The sequence below is a fragment of the Oryza sativa genome, chromosome 2 (genome assembly GCF_034140825.1).
Source record: "Oryza sativa Japonica Group chromosome 2, ASM3414082v1".
NCBI classification, from domain to species: Eukaryota; Viridiplantae; Streptophyta; class Magnoliopsida; order Poales; family Poaceae; genus Oryza; species Oryza sativa.
In genome coordinates, this window is record NC_089036.1 from 1152205 (window position 1) to 1172810 (window position 20606).

A 20606-nucleotide genomic window follows, 5' to 3' on the forward strand; every position below is an offset into this window, starting at 1 on the left:
AAGCAGCACCTCAGTTCAAAACGTTTAGCAAATTGAAACATGCAGCCAAACAACCCAACCCAATAAGACAATGACGCCGCACAACGTACAGTTCATATGGGAAAGCCATTTTACCAAATAGTGATATTTTTATAATGAAAATTTGACTATCAAAATATGACGTCATACAAGTATCATAATTACTTAACACTTCACATATATAAGTTTCTCAATATGTAGATTGAGTTTTGAGTTAGAATTTTCTTTTGGAATGATATGACACAGGAGAGATACTCAATATTCATCAAAATATTTAAATATTTTTTATAATTAATTTGTTCGGGAGTTTATAACTAATTAAACCACCTGATCAGCACAGTCAGCAACTCAGCATTATTCAAGCGCTTGTGGATCCCACACACACTTCCCATCTTCGATCTTCCTATAAATGAAGTGGCCATGCATTCCACTTTTTCCATCCCATCTAAACTCGCTTGAGCTTGATATGCCACAGATCAAGGCTTAGAAGAGATAGCTAATTACTCTACGCTAATTAATCCAGCAGCTTAGCTTAGCATAGCTTATCTATGGTTTGCCACGTCTTCTCGTCCTTCTCCTCCTCCCTAATTCGTGTGCTGGAGGCGCCGCTGCTCCTTCCAGCTGCTTCGGCTTCTTCTTCTTCTTCTTCTTCTCCGGCGAGCCGGAGCGGTGGCCGCCGCCGCCGTGCAGCCCACGTCCGCCCTTCGCCGGCGATCTATCCCGGCCGCCAAGAACTTGCCTCTCACTCATCCATGCTACCCACCGACTTCGACATCAAGGTAAGCTACGTACCCTAATTAAACAATTATTTAGGTAGCTACTTTCTCTATTTTGTACTATTATAGTCATTTTGTTTTTTCCAATCAGAATGTCAAATATGTTTTTATGCTACTCCCTTCGTAGCAAGAGTTAGAAATATTTTATATTTAAGTTCTTTTGCAAATAAGTTGTTACTATTTGTAAGTCTCTATATATGCAAGACTTTAATAGATAAGTAAATTAAATGTTTGATCAGAGATCATCCGATGAGTCATCTTAATACTCATTGCATTTGTTGCATACGTGTGCATGCAATTCTTGATCTTTGCTATATGTAGAATAAGTTAATTTTTCTTTGATCATGGTGCCAAAAGTAATATGTATAATTTTTATGAAAGAAGGGAGCTAGTATGTTTGTTTTATATTAAAAATGTTATTAAAAGTTTAACTTACATAAAAGTCAAAACGAACATGTTATCAAATAGTGAAAATTAGGTAGCTAATAATGAACACCATGCATGATACTACTAATCAATATATTTGATTAATTGCTAATCTAGCTCGTGTTTAATTGATCTGCAGGTGTTGATTGAGCGGCACGAAGCCCTGACGGACGACGTGCAGGAGATGCTGCAGCATCAACGCCGGCGACACCAGAAGACGGCGAGCGGCGGCCGGGAGCGGATAGCCACCGTCGACCACCTCAGGCGCCTCTGCATGGACCACTACTTCCAAGACGAGGTCGACGACGCCATGGACGCCTGCCTGCTCGAGGAGCTCGCCCATGGCGGCGACCTGCTTGACGCCACCCTCGCCTTCCGCCTCATGAGAGAAGCTGGCCACCATGTCTCAGCAGGTGAGATGATCACTCTTTATGTGCGAACGCGCGAAAGGGTTGCACGTCAATACTTTAGAAGAAAAAAATTATAGTTACACAACGCAATCAGCTAGATCGGCTTATACCAGGAGAAGGGAGAAAAAGCAAAATAAAAAGCTGAAGCTTAAAAAACTACAGCGGCTAAATACAAAACTCCAAGCAGTTGAGAGGGGCCGAGCCACGCTACACTCCCAACAAATCCCAAAAACGGCAACACCAGCTAAAGAACACAGATGGCCCTCCGAGGGTGTGAGATGATCACACACTAATGATCATATATCATATGTTACAGATTAATCAATCAACTAACCATGATTAATTGTCAATTGCAGATGAGGTTCTTGGAAGATTCACAGATGATAATGGCGAATTCAGGCTCGATTACAGAAAGGACATCAGAGGGTTACTCAGCCTGCAAGACATATCACACATGAACATTGGACAAGAAGCCTCACTCTGCAAGGCAAAGGAGTTCTCAACCAGGAACCTTGAATCTGCCATCAACTACCTCGAGCCAAATCTTGCAAGATATGTGAGGCAGTCGCTGGATCATCCCTACCATGTCAGCCTGAATCAGTACAAGGCCAGGCACCATCTCAGCTACCTCCAGACCTTGCCTATCCGGTGCACTGCCATGGAGGAGCTCGCACTTGCAGACTTCCAGCTCAACAAGCTACTCCATCAGATGGAGATGCAGGAGATCAAAAGGTACATATTACAGTACATACATTATTGAATCATTGATATACATACTAGCTAGCTAGCTACTCCCCCCGTCCCAAAATATAAGAACATAGGATTAGATGTGATATTTTCCAATACTATGAATATGGACAAACATCATGTCCAGATTTGTAGTGCTATAAAATATCTCATCTAGTACTTGTTATAATTTAATTTTTGTTGTAACAAAACAACAATGATTCTTACTTAGTTGAAACACACTTGTATCGAACAATAGTACGATTCATAGAATCATAGAAACTTACTATCTCCGTTCTAGAATGTAAAAGGCTTTAGTGTTTAACACGGTAATCAAGAAAGTAGGTAGAATTAGGTGGTGTTTGAATCTCCTGAAGACGAAGATGAAGATAAAGATTAAGTGTTTCATACAAACTTGAAAGATGGATTGATCTGATTTTTTAGAACAACTTTCATATAAAAAGTTTTCGTATGAAACGCACCGTTTAGTAGTATGAAAAGCGTGCCAATTTATCCAAAAGTTTATCTACTTTTTTAGTGGATTCGAAAGGGACCTTAAATGGAGAGATGTTGTGATTAGGGTTGTGAACCTATAATTGGTTGGAAAAAGAATATCAATGGAGAAATTATAATATGTTGGGATAAATTCTTAGTTGTAGAAAGGAAGGAATACATGCATAGTCATAGCTACTTGCTATAGTTTAATTTCCTGTATTAATTGAACAACCGTGTTTCTTCTTAATTAGTTAGTTGAAACACACTTGTATCAAACAACTGTAAGAATATTCATAAGTAGGAGTAGTACCTTGCTCTTCCATGCATAGCTACTTGCTGTAATTAATTTCCTGTATTAATTGAACAACCGTGTTTCTTCTTAATTAGTTGAAACGTGCACGCTTGTATATATCAAACAACTGTAAGATTCATAGTACCTTACTCCTAGCTACTTGCTGAGTAATTTCCTGTATTGACTGAACAACAGTGTTTCTTCTTAATTACTTTATTCATTTTATAATATAAAAGATTTTAGATAGATGTAACATATACTAGTACAATAATGAATCTAAACAGTCTGACACATCCTAGTACCAGATTCATTGTACTAATATGTGTCCCATCCACCTAAAATCTTTTATATTATAGGACGGAGAGAGTATCAAACAACAATGTGATTCGTAGTAACTTACATGCATGCCAACTACTTGCTGTATTAATTGAAACAACAGTGATTCTTCCTAATTAGTTGAGCAGTTGTATCAAACAGCAGTGGTTCATAGTTAATTTGCTGGATTAAACTTTGACTATGAGTGTCTGAAAATGATAATATGAACTATGCATGCAGATGGTGGATGGACCTGGGATTGGCTCAAGAAATACCAGTTGCCAGGGACCAGGTTCAGAAATGGTTTGTGTGGATGATGACAGCCATCCAGGGTGCCTCCTTGTCAAGATGCAGAATTGAACTCACAAAGATCGTCTCCTTTGTCTATATTGTGGATGATATTTTTGATCTGGTTGGCACACGTGAGGAGCTCTCCTGCTTCACTCAGGCAATCAGAATGTAAGTCTCAGCTTAAGATAGATAATTAACATGAGTCTTCAACATACATTTGATTTTCCCTATTCTCTTTTTTCTTATTCACTGGATTATTTGCTCTACACATAGAGATATGATTTTTCAAAAACTTCTTGTCTAGCTATTTTATTTCTTAGACTACTTATTACTAATATAAGCCATTTGTTACATTTATAATATTTAATATTTAATTTGTCCCTATAATCAAGTAGATATATACCATCAACTTTCATTCGCGAATAATCTATTTAGAACAGAGCCTTAATTTAAATTGTTATTATGATTATAAGTAACAATTAATAATGATTTTTTTACAGGTGGGACCTTGCAGCTGCTGATTCCTTACCTAGCTGCATGAGATCATGCTTCAGGGCTCTACACACAGTTACAAATGACATCGCAGATATGGTCGAGAGAGAACATGGAGTAAACCCTATCAATCATCTGAAGAAAGCTGTAAGTAATTTTTCGTTTGTGTTAGAACATTTTTTTAAAAAAATCTCATTCACAACGAATTTGCAGCAGGACTGACCATGCATATGCAATGCAATTGACTGAACTTTCTTTCTACCATGTGTATCTTGTGCAGTGGGCAATGCTGTTTGATGGATTCATGACAGAGACAAAATGGTTGTCTGCTGGCCAGGTTCCTGACTCAGAGGAATACCTAAGAAATGGAGTTGTCACCTCAGGAGTGCCACTTGTATTTGTACACCTGCTGTTCATGCTAGGGCATGATGTGAGCCAAAATGCAGCAGAGTTTGTTGATCACATCCCTCCTGTCATCTCCTGCCCAGCAAAAATCTTGAGACTCTGGGATGACCTGGGCAGTGCCAAGGTCAATACCTTTTTCTCACCATGTCAAACATGCTACTCCCGGCCCTTCAATTTCTTTAATATAGATAATGTCGTTGTCTTCTGTACATACATCGTCTGGCTACTGTATTTGGTTTATACTTTAAGTATGACTTACATTTTTTTTCATATTTACATAATTTTATTTCTAATAATATGAATAGTTAAACACATGTTAAAAATCAACGATGTCATATTTATTAAAAACCGGGGGAAGTAATTACTACACACTTATACGTAGCAAATTAATCTTATTCTTCTTTGAAATCTTATTCTCATGTTTTAAATCAGCGCCCACACACACATCAAAGCAATATGGTATCTCTGATATCTTCTCTAAGGATTGTAAAAATATAATTATTTTAAAAAAATGTTTAAAGTTGTATGGGAGATTGATCTTTGCTGGGCCTATCGTGAACTGAAAATGTATGAAATAAAAATTGTAGGATGAGGCACAAGAAGGATTGGACGGATCGTACAAGGAGCTATACCTCAAGGAGAACCCGGGGCTCGCCGCTGGCGAGGCGGAGGAGCACGTGCGGCGGCTGATCGCGGGCGAGTGGGAGGAGCTCAACCGGGAGTGCTTCTCCGCTAGCCCCAGTAGATCGTCGCCGGCGACGACCTTCCCCGCCGGCTTCACGCAGGCGGCGCTCAACGCCGCCAGGATGGTCGGCGTCATGTATGGCTACGACGGCGAGCGGCGGCTCCCCGTCCTCGACGACTACGTCAGGATGCTGCTCTTCTGAATTCGATCGATTGATTCGACCTGAATTTTAATTTCATCCATGTATGAACCTCATCATCGTCCATGCATAATGGCGTGTAGAGATTAATTGTGGATTAGGTCTTTGTAAATAGGATTATAGTTAGTTGAGTGAGGGAGATAGTACTGGTCGATTTTGTAGTAAATAAATATGATGAATTTTTACTCCCTCCATTATACATATTATAAGGTGTTTTAGTTTTTTTTTCCTATGATAAACTAATTTCAAATTGAATGAATTTGGGCATGTAATTTATTGCCAAAGTTTCATTTTGGATTACTCTTTAACTTATGTTTTTATTTTGGACCATATAATTCTACATTAATTTGTTGCACTTTAGACCACTTCAAACCACTTTCTGTAACCATATATCAACTCTAGCACTGTAATAAACTCCCTCACCATGCTCAAGCCACAATTGATAATTTTGTTGGCAGAGTGGCGTACATGGCTAGAGAAAGCCTTAGGATGATAAAAAAAACAACAAATGTAAATTTACCTAGTACAAAAATGAAATGATTAGTCAAAGGGTGGTTCAGAGAAAAGACTTAACAATAAAATGTGGTAAAAAAGTGCCATTCACTCTCTTTAATTTTCACAGAAAATATAGCAATATTTTTTACACAAAACAAATATATATTTAATGGTGAAATGTAGATGGTGCTATGTTTTTTCATAACTTTGATCGAACTTGAAAAAAGTTTGAAGTTAAAACAAACCTTTTCATGCCCTGCAGCATGGAACATAGAGACGCGCAATTTTTTTTTCTAAAAATTATGGGCGTGTATTTGGACAATGGATACGAATAAAAATCATCAAGAGCCTTTTGCATTCATACGAGCGCATAATAAACTTGGAGTCGAAATACTAAAAAATGTGAAAATTGAAAACAAAAACATCAATATGAGGATGACAAGTGGGGCCCACCGGGGGAGGGGGTCCTACATGTCATACTGGTCACGGGCCGTGCTGCCAAGCTGTCAATCCCAAATTCACCTCTCGCCGTCACGCGAATTCCGGCGGCGACCCACCTGCCCGGCGGCCGGCTACCCCCGCCACGCACCACCGCCGGATCAAGCCTCCCTGCCACAAACCAGGAGCTCTTCCTCGCCGGCGCTCTCCTCATCCACCCGTAGCAGGTGACCATCTCTCCTTCGCGCGCTCTCCTTTGCAAGGGCAAGGAAGCCCTACCTTGCTTGGATGACTTGAATCCAAACCGGATCTCGCTTGTGCCGATGTGTTTTGGTTTCAATCCTCTACTGGTATTCGCAGCTATATTTCCATTCCCCCACCCCGCGTTTAGTCCCCATCGCGTCTAGTATGACGATTTTTTTTTTTACCATAGATTGGGGGTTTGGAAGTAGATTGTATGTTGGATTCCACTCTGTTGGATTGAAATACTCTAATCATTGTTTGCAGAACCCAGATTGGTGAAGTTTCCCTGGTGTGGAAATTTTTTCATTGTGCTCTTCAATGTTGTTTGTACTATCATAAACATCAAAAGTAGTTCAGATTCTCTGCTGCATAATTCACACTAAATGTCCCATCACGAAAATATCCTCTGCGTTGTTAGTGATACACTGATAATCTGATATACATGTGAATAGGTATGGTATAGTTATCTGCGGTAGAATACTATGGAACCCATGCCTAGGCTTATTTTTGTGTATGATTTGGATTTTAGAGAGGCCCTGGAAATGTGTGAAGTGGTTAGAAATTTTAGGTGTAACTGTAATTCACAGGCTAATGTTCTATGTATGTGTCATAATCGGCTTCTGAATCTTTTCAACACTGAATGGCAATATAAAGGTGGTGTAATTTTGACTCACCAATCGTGAATCATCATGGATTTGTGAACCATAGCATTTTTTGTCATCTTTTCTGCATTCCAGCCTGTGACTAACATTGTATCTTACATGGAATTTCCTGGAATGCATTACTCAATCTATGATCTGCAAAATGAAGCCCAACAGTTTCAGTTGATTTTGATATTTCCAAGATGCATTTCTGTTAATATTTTTTTATGATACTCAGTTGACAAAAGATAATCAATCATATTCTTTTTTTTGTTCAAATTTCTGTCGATGCTGATGTATGATTGCTTTGTTATTTTCTGTGTAGGAATGGAGAAGTATCACAGCAACTCCCGATTTGCTCCCTTCAGAGATGCTCCATTTGCTCTCCGTGGTAAGAGATTTTCAGTGATTTGGTATGCTATCTGTCCTTCTGACGTAGTTACATGATATCAAACAATTACACCACAGACACACTGAATTGGTAATATTGGAGACATGCATACATCTTTTTAAGTATATTCTTGTATGTAGGAGGTAAAACTGACTGACAGTTGAGGTATCCCAAGGCTGGAAACTACATTAGAGTGTCAGTCTGCCAAATAGTGGTTCAGTTGAGACAAGTCTAATACTGTGCTGATTTATCACCATATATAGATTGTCTGCATAGCTCGAGATGATCAAACACAGCCGTGTAGCGCTGGTCATTTATTATCTGAATGCAAAAGGCTGTTGCTGGTCATACATGATTTATCTTTTATGGGGACAAGAGTTTATGCGTGTCTGACATGACTTTGATCACTTCCGGTTGGATATAGGTGAATAATTGATGTGTAGTTTTAGTGAGAAACAGCCATCTCTAGTGAATCTTTAGCAAGCAACTGCTAATTCTGTGTATACATGTATAGTTCACAATGCCTTCAATCAGATTTGGTAAAATGCAATCAAGAACCCCCCCCCCCCCCCAAAAGTTTTTTGTGTGCTCTTGCTCTATGTATGTTTTTTTTTTTTTTTGTTTACAGTTCATTTCACACAACCAGGAATTCCTCACATTTGTTGCCACCATACTTTCAGGTGCCCTTGGTAGCTCAGGCTCATCTTTCAGCAGCATCGACAGCCTCAGACGCTCCTCAACCCTTGAGCAAGCTAGGGGGTACACATCTCGTCCCCTAGGAGCTGTGCGGCCAAAGATGCTCCCATCTGGATGCCGACCCCTGCACACAAGCCATCCTCTGTCGGCTCCTGTTGCTAACCGCCCCCTGTCACCCCACCTTCCTCTGAAGAAGCCACAGCTGAGTGCTACATTCTCTATCTCGCACCGTATATTTGGTGCTGCGTTGGGTGCTGCCATTATATCCATTCCTCTCGCCACCAAGTTCAGCCTCATGTTTGATGTCTGAGAGAGAAATGTGGTCTGCATGATGAGAAAGAAATGCTATATTTCTGTGACTATCTCAGCATCTGAATTTGCCTTGCAATGCAACTGTAGCTGCCGTTGGAATAATATCTTTGCTGTGCTTGTAGACTTGTGAATAATAAACAAAACATGCAATGACCATACTCCCTGTGAGATATGATGTTTTATGCTAAGTGTTAATTTTCTCTACCCTTTATTGTTCTGCTGCCTTGTGGAATTCCATGATTCATTTTTCTCCTGGCAAAAAATGCTTGCCATGCGTGCAATTTATTCACTATGAGTTTGCGTTGTTTGTATAATGCTCCAGTTGAGCTGTAGTTCTTTTGCTGCTGCAAGGAAGGGTTGGAGACAATTGAAATGCCCAATGAGCTTATAGTGCTGAATTCAATGTCAATGATCATTGCCAAAAATAAAAATAATATATTTTAGTATGTGTAAATAATCCTTGCTGAAATCTAACATAACTATTTGCACTTTTTTTTGTATGTACATCATCATTGCTAAAATCTTTAATAAGTATTTACACTGTTTTTTTTTTAAAAAAAAGTGTTTGTCTCTGTTATTAGTAGGGGGAGCAGGGTGGTAGTACCTGGAAAATAAAAGTTCGGTGCAATGAATCGCGCGGCGAGGTCGAGGTCGCCGGAGGACGCGTCGGTGGCGGCGGCGCGGAAGCTGCACCTCCTCCTCCGCTCCCGGGACCTCCGCCCGGCGCTCTCCTACCTCCGCACCCTCCCCTCGCCGCTCACCCTCCTCCCCAACCACGCCCTCAACGCCCTCCTCCGCGCGCTCGCCGCCGCCGGCCGCGTCCGCGCCGCCGCCGCCCTCTTCCGCCGCATCCCTTCCCCCACACCGCACTCCTTCAACTCCCTCCTCGCCGCCCTCCTCCGCCGCGGCCGCCGCCGCGCGGCCTCCGCGCTCTTCGCCGCGCTCCTCCGCTCCCCCTCCGCCTCCCCCGACGCCGCCACCCTCAACACCCTCCTCCACGGCCTTTCCACCGCATCCCCGCACCCGTCCACTCCCGCGCTCCTCAGGCTCTTCCGCTTCTTGCCCGACACCTACGCCTTCGCGCCGGACGCCATCTCGTACAACTCGCTGCTCTCCGCTCTCTGCCGCGCCGGCGACGTGCTCACCGCGCGCAAGCTGTTCGACGGAATGCGCGTCGGAGGAGAAGAAGGCAGAGGAGCTGTCTTTCCTAACGTTATCACATACACGACCATGATCAAGGCGTACTGCGCCAAGAGGCTCGTGAACGAGGCTCTCGCGATCTTCAAGCTAATGGTTGCGGATGGTGTGGCGCCGAACAGGATCACATACAACACGATGGTGCAGGGGTTCTGCGATGCCGGCAGGATGGAGCTAGTGAAGGAGGTGTTGGAGATGGACTCGTTTAGGCCGGACACTTGCACATTCAACACTCTGGTGGCCGTGCATTGTAGGGAAGGCCGGATCGAGGATGCTATGAAGGTGTTTAATCAGATGGTGGAGCTCCGTGTGAGACGTGATTCTGCAAGCTATAGCATGGTCATCCGGGTGTTGTGTGAGAATGGGGAATTTGGGCAGGCTGAGGAGCTTGTGGATGAGCTCTTGGAGAAGGAGGTGCTCAAGAAGAGAGGGGGTTGCACGCCGCTCATTGCAGCGTACAACCCGGTTTTTGTGTACTTGTGTGAGCATGGGAAGACAAAGAAGGCAAGGATGCTGTTTGGGCAGCTGCTGGACCGGAGGAGCAAGGTCGATGTTCCTGCATTCAAGACATTGATCCTTGGGCATTGCAGAGAGGGTGATTTCGAAGAAGGGTATGCATTGCTGCTCTCAATGTTGAAGCGGGATCTTGTCCCTGATGATGAATGCTACATTGCCGTGATTGAAGGGTTTTCACAGAGGGGAAGGATGAAGTTTGCATGGGAAGCCTTGCACAGGATGTTGAATAGCGGTCTTCGGCCAAGCACAAGTACTTTTCACTCGGTTCTTTTGGGGCTTTTGAACAAAGATGGTTGTGCAAAAGAAGCAGCTGATTTGATTGAGATAATGCTAGAGAGGAAGATTCGCCAAAATGTTGATCTTTCGACAAATTTGGTAGATACATTGTTCAGGAACAACCTAAATGACCGTGCTTACAAGATTGTTACATCTCTATATGACCATGGCTATTACATCAAGATGGAAAAGTTAATCGCAAACCTTTGCGAGGAAAAGAAGTTCATAGAAGCTGCAGATTTTACTTTGTTTAGCTTGGAGAAGTCTCAGAATTTTGGTGTAGCCATTCCAAGCATGGTTCTGGATGGTCTTTGCATGACTGGTAGAGCTTCAGAAGCATTCCGGCTGTTCTATGAACTCATTGAGAACAGAAGTGCTTTGGCTTCTGTCGCTGCACCTCGTAGTTTAGTTGCACTTCATCATGCACTGGAGGAATCCGGGAAAATGAAGGAAGCTGATTTTATTGCTAGACAGATGAGACGTGCAAGTGCCAGAATAAGGGAAAGAATCTAGTGGGTTGCTTTGTCCCAAGGAGCATTTCAATCGCATGCCCTTTGCTTCTCCAAACAGGATGGACTAATAAGTGTGAACTTAAAAGAACGAACAGGATGCAGAAACTGTGCCTGATCCACTGCCCCATAAGAAATGGATCAACCAACTGTATGATGTTAGAATGCAGATTAATTCAGCAGATATCCTTTTTTTTTTCAGGGAAACTATGGCGGGTGGATTAGCACCGGCCTGAACATTTATTGATAAATAAAGAGATAGTTACAAATAAAGATAATTTACATGGAGGAAGGAGAAGTTGCTTGAGAATTCAGAAAATACAGAGGGGGGAGGATGGAGTTTAAGAAATTCCTATGTCACTAAGATTGTTCATCCAGGTGTTCAGAGCGGGGCGTAGATGCTCCGGGCAGCGGTGTACCCATAATTCAGCAGATATCCTTAAAATATTGGTCCAATCAGGACTTTGTATAGCCAAACAATCAAGCCAACTTTCTCTGTCACTATAGTATCACCGATCTGGATCATTTCTTCTCAAGGATTGATATCTTTGGGAGGAAATGAAGTGTGGGAAGACCAGATCACAAGAGTACTCTGCTCCTGGACTTTGAAGGGCAGTAGTTGCGGGAGACCAAAGAATCCGGCTGAAAGAAACATATTGTGAAAATGTACTGCTTTCCCCCCCCCCCCCCCCCCCCTAAATGCATGAGGCAGAGCTCCTTGCCCTTTGTGCTCAAAAAAAAAAAGGAAAAGAAGAAAAGTGGGGAATTTAACTATTTGCCACTTTTACATTTGACAATTAACCAAATACCCTTCTTAAGATTGTACTTAAGAATTTGCCATTAGAGAGAGAAGCTTTTGTAACTTTTTGCCACTTTTTGCCCTGTGGAGTGCCACATGTGCATGCCAACATGGACCAACGTGAAAAATGACCAACCTACCCCTTCTAGCTAGTGGTTAGTTTCTCAGTTGCTAAGCCTGTCCGCATTGAATCTTAGTCATAATTCATTCACTGGAAAGATACCAAGAGAAACCAGCAACCTGCCCAATCTTCCCATTTTACACTTTTAAATTTATAAGGCAACAACATCAATGGCACCATTCATGTTACAGTCAGTTCATTAACTTTTTGAGGCTGCATTCGGATGTCTTTTTTCTAACTTCTACTCACAGTTATTAGGACTGACCAGACCGGCGGTTGGACTGGAAAAAACCGGAACCAGGGCCTCCGCCGGTCTGAGTTCTACTCCCTCATTTTTTTCGCACGTTTCTTTAATAACTTTTTAAATAAAATTAAGTTACTTTAAAAATATATATTAATCTATTCTTTATTTATTAAAACTCAAACTAAATTAGTCATGCGCTAATTCTTTGCTCAGTTTTACGTGAAGAGAGAAATATTTCCAAACCATGCTATCGCACACCTTAATTGAGCTCACTCCAGGTGGCACCATCCCAACAATACCAGCCAAATTGGAATACCGTTTAGCAGCTTGAAAAACGTACACGTGAAAAACGAGAGAGATGAGTTATGAAAGTGAACAAAAGAACTCAATCTAAGTATCGTTTTGAAAGTTTGTTATAACCATCTCAGTGGATCTATTACTTCAAATATTGATTTGTTAACTGATGTGGAGGTACTCGGTCTTTAATATAGTACCTCATAAAAGTGAACAGCATCCATACCGATGCAACTGATTCGCGAAAGCAATTTGTCCAAATATTATTCCTGACTCAGCTTATATTACAGACATTACTAACAAGGGTAGATTAGTCATTTCGTGTGCCTGGTCCATGCTGGCATGTATATGTGGCACTGAACAGTGCAGAAAGTGGCAAAAAATTACAAAAGCTTCTCTCTCCAGTGGCAAATTCTTAAGTGCAAATCTAAGAAGGGTATTTGGTTAATTGCCAAACCTAAAAGTGGCAAATAGTTAAATTTCCCAAAAGTGTGAGGCAATTTCTATATCAAGCATTATTATTTTGGAAGACAGGTTGGCTAACTTACCATCAGTCTGCCTATTTCTTTACAGAGGAGTGACCTTAGCTCGACTAGCAAATATTCCTAATACTTTACAGAGGAGTTTCCTTGCCAGTTGCCACAAGATGTATTGGTTGATGTGTCTGAACGTAAAGAATCATACTACAAAATTCCAATTTCACATTGTCGTTCTCCTGTTTTGATGCTGTTTGTGAGTTGTGATAGCCGTGACTCAGTTTATGTGCATGCATTCAGATACTTTGGGGGCTCACCACAGAACTACACAGTATCCTGCCAACTCAGTTGGAAATTGAAACACTGAAATGTGAGAAGTAGGAGATGATCATAAGAACATTATGTTCCTTCACCCAGTTATTTAGCACAGAACACATTTAATCCTACTCGGCGCAGAGAATCAATGGAAAACGCGTGATGTTCAGATCTCACAGTTCCAAGGAAACCACGAACAGGTATATAACACGCAATCACATCAAACGTTTTAAGTGTTCAACACACTCGAAATACTGAGTGAATTCCAAGGTTACTACCATAACAAACAGTTCTGGTATCACGTCTCTAGTACTACAGAGATATTCACCACCACAGGAAAGCTGGGTACCGCCACAGGAAAGCTGGATTCAGCATGGTAGGCAGGGAGAAACACACTATTTCGTGAAGCAGTGTCACTCAATAGATTGCAACACTCAAGTAATCCCCTATCTGTGAAAGAACATAGCAAATAATCAATTGATTTTTGCCTCAGAAGAATACATTGTAATAACATAATACAGCTCTGACAAATACCTGGAATCCTAGCTCTGCAAGAGTTTTAGCATCATCTCCCCTTCCATGGCCATAAGAGAAGGTTGAACCCACCTTCAATCAATATCCAATTATATAAGTTATCACAAATTGAACAGTTACTGGTTTGGAATATAAAGGAACATGGGTTGTACAAGGGAATTTACTGACATATTTAGTGGTTTAATGGCACAGATAGAACTTGTAACAAGCTACGTTTTAGTACAGAGACAATTATCACGATGTGACTGAAGTGGCTACTGGTAAGTGGTAACTACATGGGGCCTAGTGGTGTACCAATGACATGTGTTAGGTATGCATACCTGAGTTTGCAGAAAAGAGATTTTGATGTCATTGGAAGCATGTCATGAATATAAGCACACAAAATAGTAACCATAACTAAAACTAATAGCCCATGTATAGTGACCAAACTAATAGCCAACGTATAGTGACAGTCAAAGCAAAATCCAACTCATTCACGATAATAACACTCATTCCCTATTCAGATTAAGACCAACGTGCTCTGCATTTTTTCCATGTTTGTGTATCAGAGGAAGAAAAACAGGATGAGCAGAAGAATAGTCACAATGGTCAATGGGGATAAACTCTCACCTCTTTGACAACGAAACGACCATGCTTATCAGGGTACACGAAAGCAAAAGAAAGCCTTGCATTTCTTTTTCTTGCTGCAAGAGCAACCTCTTTCACCTGAAACATAACCAAAACTGTGCTGATCAGATCTCCATCTAAAAACAACATTTAGTCAAACGTAGTGCCAAACCCCACTTATCATCATCAGACTAGTCAAATTTTGTTGATTTCTAGTTTGTTAAGTAGTATAAAACTAGGTAAAATTTCATTTTCCCCAAAGAGGACAAGAAAGCACAATATTAGAAAAATTACAAGATCAGTGAGCTCTCGGAGTGTGGCATCCTTCCACGTGTATATCTGCACTTCATCTTTCGGCTCCTTTCCTCTCACGGCAAACTCTTCATTTTGGTGATGGCCACCAACCTGAAAATAAATGACCAGTACCACAATCAGCTTTCTGTGTCGCTGAGTGTTTACTCAAGAATCTGAAGTCTGTCCTAAATGAATGGCTTGGGATTTAATTTTCAACAACACTACCATGAGTTACTTGATCGAGTTATACTGCATAGAAGTGTGACTCAACTACAAGTGCGATATGAACATTACAATTCCATCAAGGCACCAGAACCTATGATTCGGTAAGATTGCACAATGCAAATAACTAGCGCAATAAAGTTTCTGACTATTTATTTAACTTGTATTCAAATGAACATATGCTCTCCTCAGTCAACCACACTAAACAGAAGTGTAAATCACATAATGTGAACTTATCATACATACAGGAATACAAATGAACGAAGTTAGCAGTAAGAGAGATAACAAGAGGTTTTACCTTTGTGAAAACCCGGAGCAGGAGAGGGCACGTCTGCAAAAGAACCCGATAGTGAACAGTAAGTAAACAAATCAATCAACATGGTTAACCTAGCAGAATCGAACTGGAACACAATGCCGTCGAATCGCAAGGTAGTACGCAATCTACTGCTGTTCCAGCGCATCGATTGGGAGGGGGGCACGGAGGAGGCCTCACCTTCTCGCGATCGACGGGTTCGACGCGCGCGCGAGCCATGGGAGGAGGCCCCCGGTACTGCATCGGCGGCCCTGGCCGCACAGGCCTCATCGGCATCTCGCCCCTTCCCGCCATCGCAACGAGACCTCCCCCTGCCCTGCCCGAGGAAGAAGAAAGCTAGTACGAATCAATCTACTGCTCCGGAATCACCAATCAGCAAGCGACTGACCTTGCTCACCTGCTCCGCCGCCGCCGCCGCCGATCACTTCAGAAGGGGATGCGAGAGAAGCAAAGAAAACCCTAGTAAACTTTTTGTAGATTGCACCCTGGGTTCAAATGAAAATACAATTTTACAATTCAGTCCACCTCTAAAAAAGGGACATTTAACTCCATGCCACTTTTAAGATGTAGCAATTAATTATTAGTTATTCATTGTCTACGATACGTGGGTCTAATGGCAAATAATTTAGCACCACTAGTAAGAGAGTAAGGGCCCGTTTAGTTCTCAAAAAGTTTTTCCCAAAAACATCACATCGAATCTTTGCACACATGCATGGAGTATTAAATATAAATAAAAAGAAAAACTAATTGCACAGTTATGGGAGAAATAGGGAGACGAATCTTTTGAGCCTAATTAGTCCGTGATTAGCCATAAGTGCTACGGTAACCCACATGTGCTAATGACGGCTTAATTAGACTCAAAAGATTCGTCTCACGGTTTCCCGGCGAGTTCTGAAATTAGTTATTTCATTCGTGTCCGAAAACCCCTTCCGACATCCGGTCAAACGTCCGATGTGACACCCAAAAATTTTCTTTTCCCCAACTAAACACACCCTAACAAAATAGTTAACTATTACTACCTCCTTCCCTAAATGTTTGATGCCATTGACTTCTTTTAAACATGTTTGACCGTTTGTCTTATTCAAAACTTTTGTAAAATATGTAAAACTATATGTATACATAAAAATATATTTAACAATGAATGTAGGAAAAGAATTAATAATTGCTTAAATTTTTTTAATAAAATAAACGGTCAACCATGTTTAAAAAAGTCAACGGGTTAAACATTTAGAGATGGATGGAGTACCTTAAAAAAAAGCGTTGACTTGTTGACCACTTCGTTGAAAAAGCCAAAAAGGAATCCGCCTTCTTCTCCACTCCACTTCACTCACGCCTTCCTCGCCCCGCGTCGCGAACCACCGCGCGCCATGGTCGGCGGCGAGCCCTTGCGGCGGCGGCGGCATCTCGCCGACGATGGATTCTTCCGGTTCCTCCTCCCCTCGCCGAAGCCGGCCACCACCACCACCACCACCCCTCCTCCCGCCGCGCTGTTCGTCCCGCCCCACCGCCTCATCGCGCCACCCGTGCCGCTCCCCCAGCCACCCCGCCCCGAGGAGCGCCTCTTCATCGTGCCCCCCACGCGCCCTTCCTGGCTCCCGCCTCTCTCGATACCTCCGCCGGCGACGGCGACGGCCCCGCCGCCGACTCGTTGCCCTCCGCGGCGGATGGGCAATGGTGGTGGTGGTTGCTTTGGCGGCCGGAGTGGGGTGGTGGGGTGGAGGTATGGAGGTTTCGTCGGGAATGGTGGACGTCGTGGCTTCGAGCGGCGGAGGGTGGGAGGAGGCTTCATCGGAGCAGCGAATGCAGGCGAGGCCACCGGCGGCGAGAGGCGGGCGGTGGTGCGTAAGAGGGAGAAGAAGGTGTGGGTCGCCGTGGAGAAGAAGGGCGAGGACTGCGGCGGCGGGGATGAGGACCAGGCGGCGATGGGCGCGGGCTATGCCGGTGGAGATGAGAGGGACGAGCAGGTGGACGTCGACGACGACGAACAAGACGACGGCGACGGCGATGACCCTTTCGACGTCGCCGCCGATCACGACCTCCTCGCCGTCGTCGCCGATGGCGCCGGCAGCGAGAAACCAATGGAGGTAGAGGAAAACTCGACCGAGACTTCACCGACGCTTCATGCTATGAAACTCTTCACCTTGCTCTCCCTTTCAGCAGCTCGGATCGCCGCCGGATCAACCGCCGCCGCCGCCGCCGCGCCAGCGAGTCGGAACGCGGCGGTGGAGGGTGGAACGCCGCCATGACATCGACGCCTTCACGCCCGGATTGCTCTCCCTCTACGAATCCCTCAATCCATCAGAGGAGCACAAGGCCAAGCAGAGGCAGCTCATCGAATCCCTCACGAATTCTGTGAGCAAAGAGTGGCCCAACGCCCAGCTGCATCTCTATGGATCGTGTGCTAATTCCTTCGGAAATTCGCATAGCGATGTAGATGTTTGTCTCCAAATTGACACTGCTGCAGAAGAGAACATTGCTGAGCTTCTTCTCGCATTAGCAGAGACATTGCGCAAGGATGATTTCGACAATGTTGAGGTAATTAATTAATTCTTCTCCAGATATATGCAATTTTGCAAGCAAGCATCTCTTCCAAATTTGAATGATTCATCATTACTTGAAAAATTTAATATTAGCTGCATAATTAATCTGGAACTGGAATGTGAAGAGCTAGTTGCCTCATGTAATTCTTCATAAATGCCCCGGTGGAAAAAAAATTAGGCCCGGGAAAAAATAATTCTTCATAATTGATGTATTTGAAAAATAGCTTCTTAATTGACGCAGGTTGAGACTGTTCATCTTCTAATGCCTGTCAAATTCATGCAGGCTATTACCAGTGCTCGAGTTCCAATTGTGAAGATTGCAGATCCAGGAAGTGGCTTGTCATGTGATATCTGTGTCAACAATCTCTTTGCTGTTGCTAACACAAAGCTTCTCAAGGATTATGCCCAGATAGATGAGAGGTTGCTTCAGCTGGCCTTCATTGTAAAGCACTGGGCCAAACTAAGGGGCGTTAATGAAACATATCGTGGAACCCTTTCGAGCTATGCGTGAGTTAAACGACTTTGCGTTCATGATTTTCCCCTTTTTACAGCTATATGTTATTTGTTGAAAATCTTGAACCTGATCTTGTTCTTATTAATTTGCAGATATGTGCTTATGTGCATTAGCTTCTTGCAGCAAAGAGAGCCCAAGATTCTACCATGTTTGCAGGTTCTATACCTTACTTTTTATCTCACCAATATGTTTCATTCATATGAACTACTCGCTGAAGTACTGATACTTTGGATGCACACAGTTTAGGATAAAATCACTTCACGCTTGCTTCATCTGCATTTAGACTCATGATGCTGATACAGGTTAAACGAATGGTCTGCACACATTTTTATTTTCATTTTCATTTTTTTATCTCTAAAATACTTAACTTCTATCTCTTTTATTTGCTGGTGGAATCGTCCTGATTTCGCATTCTCCCTTCATATATGCATGATTCTGTTTTGGATGGCTCGACATTCAACTATGGTTGGTCAATTTTCTTTCCTTTCTTTTCTTTTTTTTTTCACTAATGTAGCAGGTCCATTTTTTATTCTCTTTGATTGATGTTACTAAGAGTTGCTTGCGTCTAGAATTGTTCAGATGAAATCAGGATCTGCAAAGTTGTATATTTCAGCTTCATCTATGAATTACTTCCGTCAGTTTTATCCTGATGCAATTTGTCCTCTCAACTCACTCCAATTGTAGGCGATGGAGCCAACATATACTGTGGTTGTCGATGGCACTGAATGTGCATACTTCGACCAAGTTGACCAGCTTAAAGATTTTGGTGCTGAAAACAAGGAGAGCATCGCCGAGTTACTGTGGGCATTCTTCCACTACTGGGCATTCCATCACGATTACAGGAACGATGTCATCTCCGTCCGCATGGGGAACACAATCAGGTGAGAATTGCCAACGAGCGTTTCTCAAAAACCGACTAAACTTCAAAAATTCGATTTTGAACTAATGTCACATATGCTTCAAAGAATTTCGCGTCCTTTTTAACTTGGTTCGATCTCTGGTCGATCGATAGCAAGCAGGAGAAGAACTGGACGACTCGCGTTGGAAACGATCGCCATCTGATATGCATCGAGGATCCTTTCGAGACCAGCCATGACCTCGGTCGTGTTGTCGACAGGCAGACAATCAGGGTTCTCAGGGAGGAGTTTGAGCGAGCTGCCACCATTCTGCAGTACGACGATGACCCTTGTGTGGCTCTTTTTGAGCCCTATGATTATGAATCTTGATTATTATTATTAGCACATAAATTAATAACTAGCCTGGAAAATCCAGAAAACAGTAGCTATCCTAATTCTAGGTAGTAGTGAAGATCCAGTAGCATGCTTAAAACACTTGGTGAACAGAAGAACAACAGCAGGTTGCATTCAAGTATGTCAAATTTGATAGAAAGTTGGATCTTAAAATCAAAAGTACTATGCCAACCCAAATTTTTCGGAATGCTTCCCAAGACCTGTGAGGCGTTTCACACATTCTAAGAAAGTTGGATCTTAGAATTCCTTTGTTTTTACTTACAGGGCAATCCTGAAGACCACAAAGACAAAATAGGGCTTTACTTTTGAAGTGGTGCATGCATAACTGAAGAGTAAAACAATCTTATGCTACAAAAACCAAAACAATATAAAATTCATCACCACGCATTTAGATGGAAAAATGTTTGTGTAATATATGAAGGGGGTGGCTGGAAATTAACTGAGGCCCGGAAGAAGAGGAGCGATTTGCTCCCAATGAGAGGCCGGGAAACCTAGACCAGGCCAGGCCTTTTAAAGCCCACAAGGCCTCTACTTTCTCTTCCAGAGTAGATGGGCCTCATTTCGACCCAGCCCAAGATGAAGCAGAGTCTTTCTCTTCCCTTTCTTTTAAGAGCAAAAGCAGTGCATCTTATCTTAAATCTAAAATTTGCCACAACATGCTAAGCTAAATTTTACACACGCCCTAGTTTTTTTTTTTGCGGTTATTTGATTGGTGCCACAGTTTTAGCTAGCCACATTACTTAAATGTAAAATTTGATGATTTGACACTTTATTTCTTGTCACTTTAATTTTTAAAATTGATACTTTTTAGGATGACGTATGGGACCATGTAAGTCAATG

The 20606-nt window shown here is 42.5% G+C and overlaps 5 protein-coding genes across 11 annotated transcripts; 4 read left to right on the plus strand and 1 right to left on the minus strand.

The window, feature by feature from the left end:
* Nucleotides 1-456: 456 nt before the first annotated feature.
* LOC4328124 (S-(+)-linalool synthase, chloroplastic-like) lies at nt 457-5730 on the plus strand. Its single transcript, NM_001409253.1, has 7 exons — nt 457-797; nt 1360-1633; nt 1987-2362; nt 3699-3917; nt 4250-4388; nt 4522-4770; nt 5234-5730. The coding sequence occupies exons 1-7, from the start codon at nt 567-569 to the stop codon at nt 5531-5533; spliced, it is 1788 nt and encodes a 595-aa protein (NP_001396182.1). The 5' UTR covers nt 457-566; the 3' UTR covers nt 5534-5730.
* A 752-nt stretch (nt 5731-6482) lies between these two features.
* On the plus strand, nt 6483-8950 carry LOC4328125 (succinate dehydrogenase subunit 3-1, mitochondrial-like). Its single transcript, NM_001409254.1, has 3 exons — nt 6483-6690; nt 7673-7738; nt 8419-8950. The coding sequence occupies exons 2-3, from the start codon at nt 7675-7677 to the stop codon at nt 8742-8744; spliced, it is 390 nt and encodes a 129-aa protein (NP_001396183.1). The 5' UTR covers nt 6483-6690; nt 7673-7674; the 3' UTR covers nt 8745-8950.
* Nucleotides 8951-9352: 402 nt separating this feature from the next.
* Nucleotides 9353-12069, plus strand: LOC4328126 (pentatricopeptide repeat-containing protein At1g02060, chloroplastic). The gene has a single exon (XM_015770823.3). The coding sequence runs from the start codon at nt 9374-9376 to the stop codon at nt 11246-11248; it is 1875 nt and encodes a 624-aa protein (XP_015626309.1). The 5' UTR covers nt 9353-9373; the 3' UTR covers nt 11249-12069.
* A 1603-nt stretch (nt 12070-13672) lies between these two features.
* On the minus strand, nt 13673-15890 carry LOC4328127 (histone deacetylase complex subunit SAP18). 3 transcript variants are annotated; one of them, XM_015770824.3, is made up of 7 exons: nt 15860-15890; nt 15643-15778; nt 15448-15480; nt 14928-15038; nt 14637-14732; nt 14028-14099; nt 13673-13943 (listed from the first exon to the last, which is right to left on the minus strand). In XM_015770824.3, the coding sequence occupies exons 2-7, from the start codon at nt 15754-15756 to the stop codon at nt 13911-13913; spliced, it is 459 nt and encodes a 152-aa protein (XP_015626310.1). In that variant the 5' UTR covers nt 15757-15778; nt 15860-15890; the 3' UTR covers nt 13673-13910. The 3 variants fall into 3 exon arrangements, with proteins under 3 accessions (XP_015626310.1, XP_015626311.1, XP_015626312.1); XM_015770825.3 differs by having other exon boundaries at nt 15643-15798; XM_015770826.3 differs by having other exon boundaries at nt 15851-15890.
* An 887-nt stretch (nt 15891-16777) lies between these two features.
* On the plus strand, nt 16778-19953 carry LOC9267985 (UTP:RNA uridylyltransferase 1). Of its 5 annotated transcripts, none has more exons than XM_066307480.1 (6): nt 16778-17546; nt 17620-17997; nt 18244-18509; nt 18609-18672; nt 19201-19397; nt 19529-19953. In XM_066307480.1, exons 1-6 carry the CDS (start codon nt 16830-16832, stop codon nt 19740-19742), a joined length of 1836 nt encoding a protein of 611 aa, XP_066163577.1. In that variant the 5' UTR covers nt 16778-16829; the 3' UTR covers nt 19743-19953. The 5 variants fall into 5 exon arrangements, with proteins under 5 accessions (XP_066163577.1, XP_015623679.1, XP_066163579.1 ...); XM_015768193.3 differs by having other exon boundaries at nt 18286-18509; XM_066307482.1 differs by having other exon boundaries at nt 17623-17997.
* The last annotated feature ends 653 nt before the right edge of the window (nt 19954-20606 follow it).